Below are 16741 nucleotides of genomic sequence, written 5' to 3' on the forward strand. Positions count from 1 at the left end.
ACACAAATGACCTGAGTGGGAAGAAACTAACTGGGATGCTGAGAAGAGGAAGGGGAGAGCGTAAAAACCCACGGTAAGAATCTTCACAACCAAAGAAAATCCTTTTTCATGGATGAAAAAAGTCACACAAGTGAGAATGGTTCAGCCGTGCGGTGAGGAGCGAACATCATGCACCTGAACATTCTCTCTGGATACACGCCTGTAGACAAACACTACTTGGTCTCATCCATCTTGAAATGCATGAGATGTGCTTGGCTCAGCACATTTTATGTGGTTGCATGCATCATGGAAGGATAGATTTAGGAGTAGTGTTAATTGCTCGGCGACGTACCCAAGTTTGATGACTTCAAGCAGTAAGTGTGTGTGTGGGGGGGGGGGGTCACAAATGAAGAAGCCCTTCCATAAGTGAAAGGTCGATGGAAGGTTAAGCTGCACCGCTCTCCCCGCTCGGTTGGACTGACTCCTCTGAGGAAAGGGAAAGATGGATGCGATGCAGCATTTGCATGTTTATCAGCAGGTCTCAGAAGGAAGAGGGTTCTTGCATGAGTGACGTCTGCTGCTTTAATTACCCAGATATGGTCAGACTCCTGTGGTTTTTTTCCACTCATCAGCTTTTAGTTTCTAAAGTGTGCATTGCACCGCATGTTCACGACTGAAGGGGGCAAAACACGCAGGGCAAGTAGATGACTGATGTTTCTGCACAATTAGCCAGCCTGCTCCCGCTTCTTACCCTTGTCTTAATGAATATGGCCTTGTGCATCCCAGTGGGTGGACGAACAGATGCGATGGCGCTTGCATTGTTGAGCAGTGGTTAATGATGATGGATAAAGATGTTGATTACAGACAGAGCTGGCTGCACGATGCTTCCGACATTTTTCCTCCCACTAGTGTTGTCAAGGGGGCGTGATAATCACCCTCCCTGCTCTGTCCTCCAGTATCGCGTGCACACTCCTTGCCTTCGCTGACAGTCTGCCGCAGGTCAGAGGTCACGAGTCAAGAGGGAACCAACCCCACAAGACTGAAACACATACTAGCTGGATTATCATAGCAGTGAATACAAGTCTGCCTGTCTGGCTTGTGACAACGCGTTGGCGAGAGGAAGAGCGCCGTTCTCCCGATGGGACGGCGTTCGTGCGTTTCGCTGATGCCCATTTTAAATAGGGTGGAAGGCGCTCGAGATCACAGCCCGATTCGATGTAGTTAGTTGTAATGAATTCTAGATTAAAATCATTGATCAAGCTAAATTATGACTTTTTTCTTAAGGTTTATTTCTTCTGATATTTTACACAGATTTCAAGACAAGATGCTGCATGAAGACTCCAACCTGCAGTCCATGTCACCAGGCTTCACCTGATTAACTCCCCAAGCAGCTTTCCCCTCTGGTTTTGTGCAGTCACACACACACAACATTTATTACGCAAGCATATAAATCCGCCGTGCCACTCATTCATCACAATCAAAGGCTCACCTATCCGACCTGCTCCAAGTCTTCAGGGTGAGTGCTACGTTTGGATGTTCCTTTAGATTCCCTCTTAAGAAAGAGATCAAAGGCCAAACGCTTGTACCCCTTGAGAGTCACCGTCACATCATGGCCGTTTGATTATTATCCGCCAGACAGTCCCAGCCGAGGCGCTATACTCGATGGTAATGTGCAAAAGGGGACGTGGGAGAGGCTTATCGTTCTCCTGCTCTCCTGCAGAACTCTCATGAGTTCTAAGATATGAAATTATGCCGATGAAATTATAATTTGATCTGATCTGGTGGATGTACTGTACCTTCAAAATTGCACTTTGCAGATAAGCAGCGCTCTTTAGAGGCAGACATTCAATAATGTATAAAGGACTTGGCATGCATGAAGTAATGCATTCTGTGCACGGCCACACCATTCTCACTTTGAATTTTCAGGATCTGGGCTCCCCTTATTCTGTCAATCTGTTGAGCAATTACAGCGAGCCCTCCCCCACCACCTCGGAAAGGAAGACGGACTCACGCTGTACGAGTGGCTGAGGGGGAAAACATTGGTTTTCATTATGATGGGGGGGGGGGGGGGGGGGGGGCACTGGTGAGGCGAGAGAAAGCAGGAGAAGCAAAGCAATGGTTGCATAAAGACTAGTTCAGACGATAAGGGTCCATAATGAGGACCAATTGTACATTTTCTGTGTTTGCCATCCTTCTAGGCAGACAGCTGATGCTCTGGCCATAATTTATTTATTTAATCACACCTTCAAAAACAGGATGCAGCCATTGACCTTAATACGCATATGCTCTCCATTGCCTCTCAGACCTTTCTGTTATCTATCAGACTTTTCAATTTGCCCCTTGCTCCTTCTGATTCTCTCCGCTGAGTGAGATTCTCTGCATTTGGGACTCAAGAAACTGAGTCCCAAATGCATCAGGCTTTCTTATCCAGTCGTCCTTCAAATCATTCAGCTTTGCCTGCTTTGCGTGTTTTGTCATTGTCCATCATGTATTGATTGTTGGGTGATAATGCAGCGGTGGTTGCTACGGTGAGGTAAAGCTGGATGGAGTAGGGTGACCAAATTTTGAGTGGGCTGTTTCTCTCTCCGAAGCCGTCCCTGGAAAGCTTCTGATTCTTAACTGTGCATTAGACCGCAAAGGCCAAGCAACAGTTGATGCATTTTGTTTTGCTTCAGAGGGACGAAGCATGGAGGGGTGCTCACCGGAGCAGATTGATAACCCTCCTCTTCCTCGACTACCTTATTGATCTCTTTTAGCTTCAGAGAGAACTGTGGATTCATCTAATATCCTCAGAACTAAGAGTATTATGTTTAATATTCTAGGGATTAGTATTTCACATTGAGAGGAAGGAAAAGATGACGAGGAAAAATGAAGGAAAGTTTAAAGCGTGAAACAAGGAGAGAGAGAAAGAGTTAAGAGGAAATGGAAATGAAATGGAAAACAAGTACAGATAAATAAACTGTCACAAAACAAAGAATTTGAGCACAATGAAGGGCAAAGGAAACAAATAGGAGGCAGATGAATGAGATTCAAGGCAGGGTCCTCGTCCTTCGTCTTTTATTCACACTGCAGGACACGAGTACGGTAGATAAAAGATTTCACCTCAAACTCTAACACTGACCATCAATGGAATATCTAGGGTCTGTCGGAAAAACAGTCTGTACCAAACGCATTGTGGGGGTCACACATAGACAGACAACCAGTCACGCACACACCACGGACAATTTTGGAATAATCACTTCACCTAAATTGCATGTGTTTTTGGAGGTGGGAGGAAACCAGAGAAGAAACGCCATGCGGACACGGGGAGAACGTACAAACGCCACACCATGAGGAATCAAACACAGCACCTTCTTGCTGTGTTTGATTCCTCATTGTGTGTGTGTAACATGATCATGAATATCTTGTGCCATTTCCCTTCTGAGCAGGAAATTATTTGCCTCCGAGTGTGTTATGTCTAATTGGATTAGTCCAATTGGCGAGAAATAAATCCGTTCAAATGAAGTTTTAAGGGGAGTGCTGCTACCATATATGGTCAATTGAAGGCATTTCTGAATGCAAATGATCCCAATGTGCACGAGCAGCGTATTTAAGAACAGGTGAGCCTTGTCTACGCACGGTTGATAAATGAGGGCCCATGCAGGCCTTTCAGTAGGACAGACTTTGCCCAGCTGTACTTTTGCCCCTGTAGCTAAACTGTGAGTCTGACCTCGCCATTGTCACAAATAACAACCCCGACCCAGCTGGCTCCAGCATCACCGACCACAGCAATACCTAAATGCAAAGTCACCGAGAACACAGGGCCGTGATTCAGCACAGACCCAACAGTCTCTGTTAAAATAGACACAATAGTCCTAAAGCGCTCACGAAGACGTCACCGGTGACGCAACGCACGAGTTTCATGCTTTCAGAGGTGAACTTCAGCGGCTGTTTCGTAAAGTTATGTCTAAGTAGGTCATCGTTATATTTTTATATTTTGATAAGTGAGTTAGACAGTTGCAGGAAAATAAAGACGGGCGTTAGCCACCTGCTCTCGGGGGTTACTTGCAGCTGTTTCCATGGTAATGATCCCTGACCCCTGATGACAAGAGGCAATCGTCGTTTCTCGCTCTGAAAAAGCAGGACAACGTGGAGTTTCCTTTTTTATTCCTGCAGATTCACATATCTGTCCAATTAGAAGATATTAAAATTAGACGTTTTTGTGCAGCTGAACAACTTCTGTCAGATTTAAATGATCAGTTGGTGCTGATGGGAATGTATTGGACAAATTTACATTTTGGCCTCATATAGTCATTGCAGGTGCAGCATCACTGCATCAAAGTTTCCAAGTTTCCAAGCCTCCCAAAACTCCAAACATAAAGGACAAAGACTTCTGCGCCCATTTAGCGCTGCTTTTTTTGGATATTTGATTATATAGAGAGTCGTTCAAGCTGATAGAGGTTTTTTTTTTTTGTTCCTCCACTTCCTCGTGTTATCCTGAAGTCTCAGTGGGCGATGTGTGATGTAAAAATGTCTTTTGTGACTACAGTGGCAGCTAATCACAAGCCCAAACTTCATTTTTCAGAAAGGTTGTGGACAGCTTGTGTCAGATGGTGACTCTTTTTAAAATTTACGTGACACGCTAACAACTTGGAGCAGAGTGTTTCCTTTCATTAGAAGCCCAATTATATAAAAAAAGAAAATACTGACACAGAAAATGGCTCGGGGAGCGAGCAAAAACGGTTCTGCAGCGTGTTGCCAGCATGTAAACTTCATATCCTGGAGCAAATACTGCTGGTGGAGGTCAGTAATTACAAATTGTGTTTGTGTGTTTTTTTTAAGCAAACCGTCAAAACAAATCTTTCCCCTCTAAAGATGAGTTCTTGTGATTTGACATCCGCAGCAGCGGTTCTCAGCTACCAGAACAAATCATTAATTTCACTGTGTTCACAAATAACGTGGCCAATTTCCTGAAGCAAAACTCCACATCATTATAGCCTACTGTCTAATTGGCATTATGATTCACTTGCCGTACCCCCAAAAATATTCCTTCTCTGTGCCCTCCGTTCAGGCTTGGGTGGGTTGCTCCCTGCTTTGTTAGCTGTGGCATTTTGTGCGCTCACTTTTAATATTCATGGCAGTAATGAGACGTGCTGGTCTTAACAGGCCTGCGGGAGCAGTGAACAGTCTGTTCTTGATTAAAAGCTCCATTTGCACTGCTTTCCAGCTTTTACGCCACGACGTGATGCTTGAACGTGCTCCCCCCCCCCCCCACCCCCCTCTGCCCAAAATCTTACAATCCTCAATCATTTATTGATTATAAATCTCGTTCTGCACACGGAGTGTCAGGTTAACAAGGAGATATATATATCTCTGTCATACTTTGCCTTCCCTCCGCTGCTTATATTCAAGCAAACAATGGCATGAATTGTTACATTCATTTCAGCAGGGTTTTCTTTCTCTTGATTAATGTGTCGTTGAGTGAAAGACATGAAGCAAAAAAAAAAGAATGGTTCGACTCTTATTTTAAATGGCATGAAAAGGCCGCCAAACACTGGACAGTCTCTGGAATTCTCAAAGAAAATGGATAAGAAGTTAAATATTTCTTCTACTAGTATAGTATTCTTGTTCTGTTTTCTCGGTTGTAAGCCAGAGGAGATATTTAAAACGCCACCATTTGCAGCGAGTCACGCTGAGCATCAGGCTTAACGCTCGACAAGTTCATCTGCTTTTGATGGTCCATTAAACCCAGATGATCTCGTGAGGCTAGATTACACTTGTTTCTTCCACTTCCGAATTCACTTTCTATACCTGTCGCTTCCTCCCATAGGGGCTGTGTCAGCTACCACTCATCCATCATTCCCTCACACAAGTCTTTTCATATCCAGCCAGTCCTGTCGAAGAAAAAAAAGTAACTCTGATTGATAATATTCCGCCTTAAATGAATGGGAAGCAGCATCATCATCGCTTCATTCCTTCTTCAGCCAACCGCTCAGATGTGTGAGAGAATTTGGAAATCATAAATGAGGCCATTATGCTTTTTCAGTTCATAAATAATTTAGCGGTAAGCCATCGCTGCATGATGGGGAGACATAATTATGAAAAGGTCGCTTTCACTCTTAATGTGAGCGATTAAGGTCGTGTTTTCGCCGGCGTCGGTTTTGTCTGTTTTGACTGTTAGCAAGATAACTCAAAAAGTTACAGTCAGATCTTGATGACATTTTCAGGACACGTTGGGAACGTTACCAGGAACAGACAACAGAGGATGACATTTTTGCATGATCCAGAAGAGATCCTGGATTCTGGATCACTTTGAATTTTTTGGTAACATTGCAGTCAATAGAGCTATAAAATGTGTTCCTCAATATCTCGTTTGATTATTGGCCAACGTAGGGTGGGGATTTCATCTGGATCGGATCCGGAATAAGGTCAGGAAAAAATATGACATTTTTACATTGAAAACTCCATTTACGGATAAAAAATTCAAAAAAATACAGATGAAAAAAGAAAATCAGTTACAAATACACATCAACTCCGCTTCACTTTTACTTCTCATGATTGATGTATAAAGATACTTAGAGCGATTTAGAACCTTTTGATGATGATCCAGATCACCATGTGGACTGTGTAAATCCAAGGGGAACGAGCTGCTCGGCGGAGGTCTGGGCTCTCCGAGTGCTTTTCTGTTTAAGCATGTTTTCAAACTGCTGATTGGGCTTCTATAAGTGTTCACGTTTCACCTCTCTCTCTCTCTTCCCATCTCAATAGGATTACACTGGAGGAGGCGTTCACTCCCGACTTCCCTGCTGATGCGCATCAAACAAAGGTCAAATCCCATGTGACCTTTTGATCTGTCTGCTGTCCTAATAAACCGAACACAGCTGACTTTCCTTCAACTCCCCGTGACCTCTAGGGAAGCGGAACTACACAGATATGAAAAGCCTGCTTCAGTGAAACAGAAACTACAGAAGCAAAAGCTCATCTGACCTTTGACCAGAAAAAGAGATGATTTATGTTCTCAGCATTTTAACTGCTTTGTTAAATGCAATAATCACATACTGAGGAATCGAATCAGCGCACAGATCATCACACCCACAATTTATAAGCTCCCAAAATGTAAAGAAAAATGTTGTTGCTCTTTTTGTCCCTGGGTTTATTGTTGTGTTATCGATTCCATGTACCGGTACAAAGAAAATGTTTTTTTTTTATTATTATTTTCTAGAAATTCCATCAATTTTTCTTTCTGTGGAGTGCGTCTTTGCTGAGTCAGAGGCAAACAAAACATCCGCCTCCAGTAAAGTATGGCCACCACAATTAACTTTCCCTCTGAAGTAAAATCCTCAGCTCCTTTCGAGCTTAGTTGGCAGTACACCAGACGGAGGCAGTGAGAGGACAGGATGTCATCAGTTTCTGTGGTGAAGCGGTGGTTTTCTGTTATCAGTGGCTTGTCTTCGTTATTCTCTGGGCATGCTCGAGTAGTGTGTGTGTGTGGGGGGGGGGGGGGGGGGGGGGGGTAACTAAATCAACTCTTTATTCCATAATAAAATCATCATGCAATTTCCACCTCATTGCTTAGTTACTGTAAAAAATAATTGATCCAATTTGATACTTCACAACTATATTCGACCTCCATTCAAACTGGTTTCTGCTGCATGATGATACATTTAAGCAACTCTTTCACTGAAATTAAGAATTATTATTATTTTTGCTTCATTTATTATAAATATATATATATATATATATACTGTTATCACATAGATTGACTAGATATTATCACTGGAAAATAAACTTTTGTATATCAGTCCCAGAAAAAAAGGATCATTTTGAGAAAGCATTTTATACACAAACGTTTCCTGTTTCAATCCAGAGCTGCAATAATTTTCAACATCTTACATTTTCCTGACTTCATTGGTTATTCTATCGAGTTTAATCACCTCAGCGACTGCATGCACAAATGAACAAATGAACATCCTCAGCATCCTTCTACCGATATCGTCCCTGTCTCTCCTCTGGACACGTCCAAAACATCTAAGTCTGGTCTCTCTAACCTTGTCTCCAAATATTTTCTTTTTTTCTTTTTTTCTTTATTAAGTCATTGTGGTGTCTTAAGAGCACTTTTGTTTCTATTTATAACTAATTACAGTATCTTGGGTCTCTTTGTCGCCGTTTTGCATATTTTTATAGCTTGTTTTGTGTCACTTTGTGCTCATTTAATATCTACACAATCATTTTGTGTCCATTTGCAGTCCTTTCATGTTTTGCATCTCCTTGTTTCAGCTCTAATCACGTCGGGGAGACTTTGTCTGTCTTTGTCGGTCTGAAATGTTCACAACCTAGCTCCCTGAGGACTCCGGCGGCCTTCAAGATACGTCTGGTTACCCTGATAAATAATCGATCCGCGGCTGTGGCTGGTGGCACCTTGTCAAATCAGTTACATAAATCTTTACAGACATCACAAATGCTTGCCTCTCAACATAACAAATACTGACACCCTCACAATCCCGTAAAGTGCCTGGATTCTCTGCGCCGACAACACAATCCCTCAACGAAAGCTCCCTTCTCTGGCCGTCATTTCCTCCACGGCTTTTAAATGGAATTCTGGAAATACTTGGCGATATAATTATGCAAGCTCTGCTTTCAGTTTATCCACCAATAACGCTTTTTCATGGCACTTAATCCTCCCGCAATAAAGATGCAAACTGGACATAATATTGAGATAAAAGCCGTATTTCATACTTTTAAATGTCCAAATGAAGAAAAATGCTCCCCCCACAGTCCAAGACGCATCTCTGTAATTGGTTTCCTTCCAGCAGTGCCAGTTGAAATGTGAATGGGCCGATCCATCAGTCTGATAAATCCAGACAATCATCACCAGACACTGCAGTTCAGCTCTATGGAGCTTTTTTTTTTATCATCTTCCTGTTTGTTTATATTGGTCGACAGTCAAAGTAACGTGGGGATTTTATGAACTGTATACTACAACACGGATTTCTATGTTGGGATCTGGTAAAAACAAAAAACATAGGCAAATAGAGACAATAAACTTGTGTGTATATATATTAGAAGGGAGATAGATAGATAGATAGATAGATAGATAGATAGATAGATGGATAGATAGATGGATAGATAGATGACAGTTTCTGCATATTTTACCCTTGTCATATAGGTTTAGTAACGCCCGTGTGATATCCGGTAGTCAGTGCTTCAGGTGGATCCAGCATGCTCCTTATTAACATATCGTTGATAACCTCTCAGTCTATTTTAACCCCTTCCAGCGACTCTGTGTATTAAAGCGTCTGTTTATGTTTATCTCTACTCTATTTCACGATGCTACATCTCATCAGTCGATCGTGCTTCCTTTTATCTTAAAGCTGAAGGTCACAAGCTTGATAAATATTTCAAAAATGAATAATGGCTGGAGAGCAGGAGTCCAGACTTAGAAGAACAATTCCTCCAAAGGCATTCAACAGCTTGAGCTGAGCCTACTACTACTACTACTACTACTACTACTACTACTACTGCTACTACTGCTGTACTTTCTTCTTGTCCCCTGAGGGGTCGCCACAGCTACCCAACCGTCTCCACTTCACCCTGTCATTTGCATCGTCCTCCCCAACACCAGCCACTCTCATGTCCTCCCTCACTACGTCCATGTATCGTCTCCTGGGTCAACCTCTAGCCCTGTTCCCTGGCAGCTCCATCCTCAGCATCCTTCTACCGATATAGTCCCCGTCTCTCCTCTGGACATGTCCAATCCATCAAAGTCTGGTCTCTCTGACCTTGTCTCCAAAACGTATAACCTTCACTGTCCCTCTTATTGCCTCATTTCTAATCCTATCCAACCTGGTCACTGCCAAGGAGAACCTCAGCGTCTTCATCCCCTCCACTTCTAGCTCCGCCTCCTGTATTTTCCTCAGAGCCACTCTCTTGTAGACCTTTCCCTTCATCCTCGCTGACACTCTCCTAAACCTGATACTTTCCTCCACCCGCTCCAGCCTGCCTGCACACGATTAACCAAACTGAAATGTTTTTACACGTATTATTTTTGCTGGATATTCTTCATTCAAGGAAAAAAAATATTTATTAGCTGCTGAATACCTGCATCTTTATAACGCTCAATGTAATAAAGTATGTCACGGGAAAAATATATTGCTGTTCCATAAACCTGCCCCCCCCCCCCCACAGACACCGCCATGGTCTGACCCAATTATATCCCCATCCCCTCCAGCCTGCGTGGCAGGGAAGTACGAACCTACATCTTTATCTGATCTTTATCCGTCTGGTGGAGCCGTCAGCTCAAACTTTCAGTTCATCCCAAGCAGACCCTGCGAGCCCCCTGTGAACGGCGTGTTCAATGCACGGGCCCTTCAAACTTGCTGGTTAGTGAGCGTGTTTTTATGTAATGGAAAATCAATCCACACGCATGAGAAGCTAAATTTATTGAAATATGCATAGGAAGCATTACCAAATGACAACTGCATGCCCGCAGTGACCAATTAAGAATAAAATAAGACAAACCTAAAGGACACTTACTATAGACGCGATTATTTTAATGTACAACATGAGAAAATGGGATCTATTTTTTTTTGTTTTCTTCCTCCAAGTGTCACCGAAGTACTCCCTATGGGTTGAGATGATATTACTCATCAGCTGACTGGAGACTACACTAGGAGGCGCTTAGGGATTCAGTCGCCGTCGACGGCTCGCCTCAAGCCATCCTCCCATTTCTTTGTTTACCCAGATTCCTCCTGACCTCCCATCATGTTCCTCTTCCTCTTGAGCCACCAAAGCCCCGACTGTCTTCTTGCCATCGGCTCTGATCAATAGGGGGGGGGGGCTTAAAAAGAGCAGTCCTTGTGTAAAACCAGGACACAAAACATCACAGTCGAATTTATCTACTCTGTTATCGCCATCCTTTTTCACTTTTTCAACATGCATGCACCGAATCATCACAGAATCAGTTTGACTGGAAACTGAAAAAAAAATTAAAAAGCAAGATCTGTTCAGCTTTAATTACTTGAGACAAGTCATCCCAGTGATACTTTAGAGGCGGGAGCAACATCAAGCCCTCTGCTATCGTTCCGATCAGTCTTGGTCCTTTGTCTCTGTCCGTCCGCCTCGCTCTCTAAGCACCCGCCTCTTCAGAAGGTCCAGCTCATCAGAGGCCAGAGCTTTTCTCAGAGCCTCGAAGAAGCCGTGATAGTGGGATGTGTTGTGGATCATCAGCAGGACTCCAGCCAGCAGCTCATTGGTCACCAGCAAGTGGTGCAGGTACGCCCTCTGGTGGTTGGTACAGCAGTAGCAACCACACCCCTCCGCCAGGGGCCCGAAATCATCCTGAAACCTGGATGGAAGTTTAGAAGCAGTTACGGTAATATTCGTGAAAATGCAACCTGTACCACGACTTCACGAAATCAAAGATTCTGCCGTTTATAAAAATCCTCTGAAGTTTTATTAGAACCGGCACAAACCTGCTGTCGTTGAGATTGATCTCAAAGGACGTCATTTGTGTTTTGAGATTATCTTGCTCGCCATTCTGCAGCGTCTCCCCCGCAGTGAGCTTCTTCTCGCTCGGCTCCAGAACTGCCAAAATATATATCCATCTCATAAATCCCAACACACACCCCACTTTCACACCATAATCTCATCTCAGCAGAAGATATATCCCTATATATAGAACTGACTGCACACGTCTGTCTCAGGGGGGTTGATGTTTGCTGCAAGGGAGAGCCGTATGTACAAAACAGTGAAGGGTACAGATGGTTGTAAATGCTAATCCTTTAAGCAGTTAATCACCAATCTTTTTGTGATGAGAACCCAGTATATGCATCAACATTTGCATTTTAAAAGGTAGCAATATATGAAAATGTGTTAGTTTTTTATGGCAGGACTAGTATCGACTCAGACCACTTGTGTGATTTGATAAAAACATCCTTCCCTACATCTCGATGCACAATTAAAATTAAGATACTGCAGAATCAAAATTGAATGATCAAGAAAAGGAGGGAAAAAAGAGACAATTAGCTTCAACTAAGGTTCTTAACTTCTAATCATAAGTAGCAGGACTATACAGGTTTGTTTTTCCAGTCCGAACTCATCACCCTTACTCATTTTTTGGATTTCCAGAGGTATACTAGCATGTGACACTTTCATGCTGGAACTGAAAGGACGTCTTCAACCTTTACTGCCTGTCGTATGAGTTTAACAACTTTTTAATGAAGCACAAAGTTCTTAGAGGTCCAGGTCTGCACATTTTCAACAGCACCCTCCCCCCAGCCTTCCAACTGGGACAGCAACCAGAACACGGGGCACAGCCTTAATTGTTACCCTGCTGGAGCTGCTGTGAGATACGCCGCCGATTTCAAGTCATTGACTGAATGTTTATTAAATCCAATTATTTCGACTGACCAAAAACACACATCAACAAAAAGCGTGCACATAAATTTTCATATCTATTAGATCATTTAGAATAATTCCCTGAAGGCAAGATACACTTCTTTCCTACTCATTAAGGGCCAGTTGGCTCTTTTCTCTATCAATTATTGAGCCAGTGGTGGAAAACGTCTCCAACGGCACACAAACTCTGTCTTGTTAGTCGGCAATTCAAAAGTAGATACAGGGTTGTTCATTTACTTAAGACACTCAGCATGGGCTTTACACTAAGCGGCACAAGTCCGATAAAAGATAATTAGACACATTCTACGCAGAACCCCTCCACTTTAAGACAAAGGATATTGTTTTCCTCACTGCTGCCTCTTTATGTATAGAAATGACGCAACGCCATCAGCATTTCATTCTCATCCAATTTAATATGGCGAGGCAAACTCCCAAGCCGAGCTCCCGAATCGCATTATGACATGTCGGATAGCTCAAGGTGTGCATGTTGAACTTAAAGAGAGGCAACCAGTGCTTTGTTCTTTGGAGCAAGTCTTTTTTTCTTACATAAAATAAATAAATAAATAAATAATAATAATTTATTTAAAAAAAAAAAATATTATGGCTTTCTGCAAGGCGGCTTTACCTGAAAGGTCATTAGGGTAAAATGACTGACGACCGAAGTGGTGCCAAATTATTAAAAATGTCTCTCAGACACCGTTTTAAATTCAGAATGAAATTTCATTGTGCCTTAACTTAAAAGCTGCATATCGGTAATGTAGCGATCTAAATAATTAAAGCCTGAGCTGGACGAGATAGCAGATCTCTTACAGAACAATACTAGCTCAGCAGCGTATGGAACACTGTTAGTACAAGGATCCTTAAGCAGAATAATGAAAGGGAGACCATGAATCTGGGAACACTGGAACATCTAAACACAAATAAATGTTGTTGAAACTTAAATATCGGCCTACACTACCAGAAAAACTTAGAATCACCAATAATAAAATATATTTATCCATACATGCACCCAGTTTAACTTTCTTTCATTATGCTGCTTTATTTAAATCTGACATTGATTTATCCTTAAAGGACATACAGAACAAATCTACCCTGCAGTTATACCCCCCAACCTGCAGGCGGCGCTCTACCTGCGAGCTCTGGGTCCGAGGAGATGTCAAAGCTGAAGCACAGAGCGCAGCCTCGCTCCGTCGCTTGGAAGGGGAAGTGACTCTCGAACAGGTCGACGCCGGCCTCCACGCATGCCAGCACCTCATCCGGCTGGCCCACGCCCCGCAGCAGTCTGAGGACAACGCAAACAGCCAATCAGCAGCCAGCACAGTGCACAGGGTTCGGGCTCGCACCGACGTAGAACACAGAACATGCGTTAGAAAAGGCACCCAGTAAACAGACTCCTTCTGATTCCCCCCCGCCTGCAGCCGTCGTGGTCAAACCCGATTTAGCATTTGAAAATGACTCAACTCCACTTTCCAGTAGGAAGCAGCACTATCTCATAACTCGGAGCCGCCGCCAGACTCCTCCATCACACCTCCAGGAGACGAGGAGGGGGGGGGGGGGCAGATTACCGTGAAAAGCCCCCGAGGGGCTACTGGTTTGTGACATTTTTCATCATTGAAAAGCGTCTGCTATTCAACTAGAGTAAAAAAAATAAATAATCAGTTTTATTGACACCAACATGAAGGCCACTGTTTTGTGTGGTTGCGGCTTTTTTTTTTTTTTTTAACTATTATTAAATAATCAGGAAAGAGTTTGTGATTAGAAGATAAAAGTCCTCCTGCAACTGTAATCAATAAAAACCCATCACTCTCTCTCAGACTGATAAGCAGCGTCGACCTGGGTTTGTCCTCGGGTAGTTCCTTGGCCACAGCGCTGATGAGCTGGGTCCTCAGGGTCCGGTCCATGGCGCCCGTCTGGAAGCCGTCCAGGCAGAATCCTGCCACGGGCCTCTTCGCCGTCTCTCTGGCCGAGCGCAGCCTCTCCTCCGGGATGTCTCCTCCCTCCACCACCCCGAACACCTCCGTTCCCTCCAGCTCCTGGCAATAATCAGACGGGTTTGGGATTAACCAGCATGGAAGATAGAAAGAACAGCAAGAGGCGGAGAGCGAGAGAGAGAGAGAGAGAGAGATACTGATAGCGACACCCGACGAGACACAAAATGTGTTGAACGACCGATTCGAGCTGCTTTTTCTCGGCGTGATCATCTTTGAATGGAAGTGAAGTGAAAATAAATGGGTTCATTCCTCGCCAGCGCTTATCGGGGTTTAGATGACGCGGCATGAATACGAATAGACGGCACAAACCAGAGAAATGCAGGCAGAGAAGCGAAGCACAAGTTGCTGCGTCAGCACGGATCGATGAATTTACCCCACGATACGCCACCGATCCCGCTCAGCGCTTTGCTCCACATCGTTTCCAAGCTTGAAACGCACTTTTAATCACGAGGAGCAGCACGTAAACACAGCATTTAGGAAAGATATCCTGGCAGTGAAAAACGAGCATCATAAAAAAAAAAAAGCTAACTATCTTGTGAGGGGGGCAGGAGCGATTTATGAAACATCCTCTGCAGCATAGCCGAGTTAGAATCAGGAGTATAACAAGTTATAAACGTGGTAGCGATTCACCGCCGCACAAATCTAACAGGAAGGCCGTTTTGTTTTGTGCACCTGTGATTGGTGATGCACCAGCAGACACTCGTCCAAGTGGCTGAGGGTCCGATCCACCGATTTCCGAACCCTTTTCCGGGAGGTGTTGTTCTGCCACGTCTCGCCGTCTGCCATGCTCTGGTACCAATCGGGCTGCACGGCCTTCAGGAGAGCCATGAATTTATCCACGGTCAGCTCCGTCCGGCCTCCGCTGCCCCACACAGACACCGTCTGATGAAGACACAGAGAGGGGGGGGGGGGGGGGTCCAGGAATTGTTTTATGGGATTCTTTATTATTGGGTCGTTTTCAACATATGCACATGTAATGTCTCTTTTATCTGCAGAATGCAAGCATCTTTTTATGTAACGCTAAGCTAACGCGCTGCTGGCTTCAGGAAGACATTTAGCTCCCATCTACGGGAGAAGTCGTGCAGAAGCCGAAGTTCACCTTGTTAGTGGTGTAGCCTGCTGGGCACGGGGTCGCGGGGTCGTGAAGCGAGCAGTACAGGACCGTATCATGAAGACCTGAACAAAGCACAGAACAGAGATCAATGCACATTACGGAGCACAAAAGCGGATCACAAAGTGGATCACAAAGTGGATCACAAAGTGGATCACAGCCACAGAGCGTCTAGAATAGACGATACAAAGGAAGAAAAAGAGTAAACAGAAGTAAAGTTACCTGCAAACTTCCTGAATCCATCCTTAAAATCCTCCAACACCTCCAGGTGCTCTGCTCTAAGGGGGGGGGGTTAAATTCACTGTTTAGTTTGACTGTGTGTGTGTGCGTGCGTGTGCGTGCGCGCGCGTGATGATGTCATCTTACATGCTGGACAGGGTCACCTGTGTGACAGAAGGCAGCTTGTTCAGGGTGCGCAGCGTGTCCTGGGTCAGGTGAGGCACCGTGCCGAGGTGCGTGTAGAGCAGACACGCCGGTACCTCCAGAGAATGCTGCCCCGTCCTGCCGAGCCCCTTCAGGGCCCCCACCCGAGCGGTTCCCCGCAGCACTCGGGACAGCTCCAGCTTCATCCCGTTCCCGGTAACCGCTGGACCACAGTGCGCTAGCACACGTGAATTAGCTAGCGTCGCTAACTAGCCTCGCCGCGCGCGTGACGTCAGACCGTTCGTCGACTCCAGATGTTTATTGATCTGCGGGTTCTTCACAATGTGTGCTGGGTTGAATTGTACGCGTTAATAATTTAAGAATATGTTTCATCCTTTCCCTGCAAAACTAACGACCTGAGAGGAACTACAAAGCGTGTCATTATGTCGTCATCACCGGTCGCCGTCACGTGGGAAAACTACAAAACGCGACGTCCCCCCCCAGAGACACCAATATTTTTCCGTTTCGTAAAAAGCTTTAAATAAGTATTTCGTTGTTTATTTTTGTATGATATTTTCATATTTTAAAGCCCATTTTCCTTATGTAATGTTGCACCAAGTAGTTGCTATGGATACCAAACATTCCTTAAGGAATTACAAAGTGTCATGGGACATGTAGTCCTGCAGTGACTCGATGACAGTACAAAAAACGTTAATGTACTACAGTACCCATACTCCTTTGGAAGCGGTTGTGTTGAGGATGCCGTGAGTTTTTGGCGAAGACTCTTTGTTTTGACTTGTGAATATTTATATAACTTTTAAATAGGACTACGTTGTCATAGTTACGATTACATAAAAAGTAGCAGAAGCTAATTCTGTAACTGCACAGGTGATGACGTACTCAGGTGGGAATCCTCACCTGT

At 44.2% G+C, this 16741-nt stretch overlaps 1 protein-coding gene across 1 annotated transcript; it reads right to left on the reverse strand.

Annotated features, from left to right (window-relative positions):
- Positions 1–11043: 11043 nt before the first annotated feature.
- LOC137916447 (queuine tRNA-ribosyltransferase accessory subunit 2-like) lies at positions 11044–16034 on the reverse strand. Its single transcript, XM_068759469.1, has 8 exons — positions 15823–16034; positions 15679–15734; positions 15445–15521; positions 15018–15227; positions 14188–14387; positions 13467–13636; positions 11430–11541; positions 11044–11302 (listed from the first exon to the last, which is right to left on the reverse strand). The coding sequence occupies exons 1-8, from the start codon at positions 16023–16025 to the stop codon at positions 11044–11046; spliced, it is 1287 nt and encodes a 428-aa protein (XP_068615570.1). The 5' UTR covers positions 16026–16034.
- Positions 16035–16741: the final 707 nt, after the last annotated feature.

This window comes from Brachionichthys hirsutus, unplaced genomic scaffold (genome assembly GCF_040956055.1).
Source record: "Brachionichthys hirsutus isolate HB-005 unplaced genomic scaffold, CSIRO-AGI_Bhir_v1 contig_131, whole genome shotgun sequence".
Lineage (NCBI taxonomy): Eukaryota > Metazoa > Chordata > Actinopteri > Lophiiformes > Brachionichthyidae > Brachionichthys > Brachionichthys hirsutus.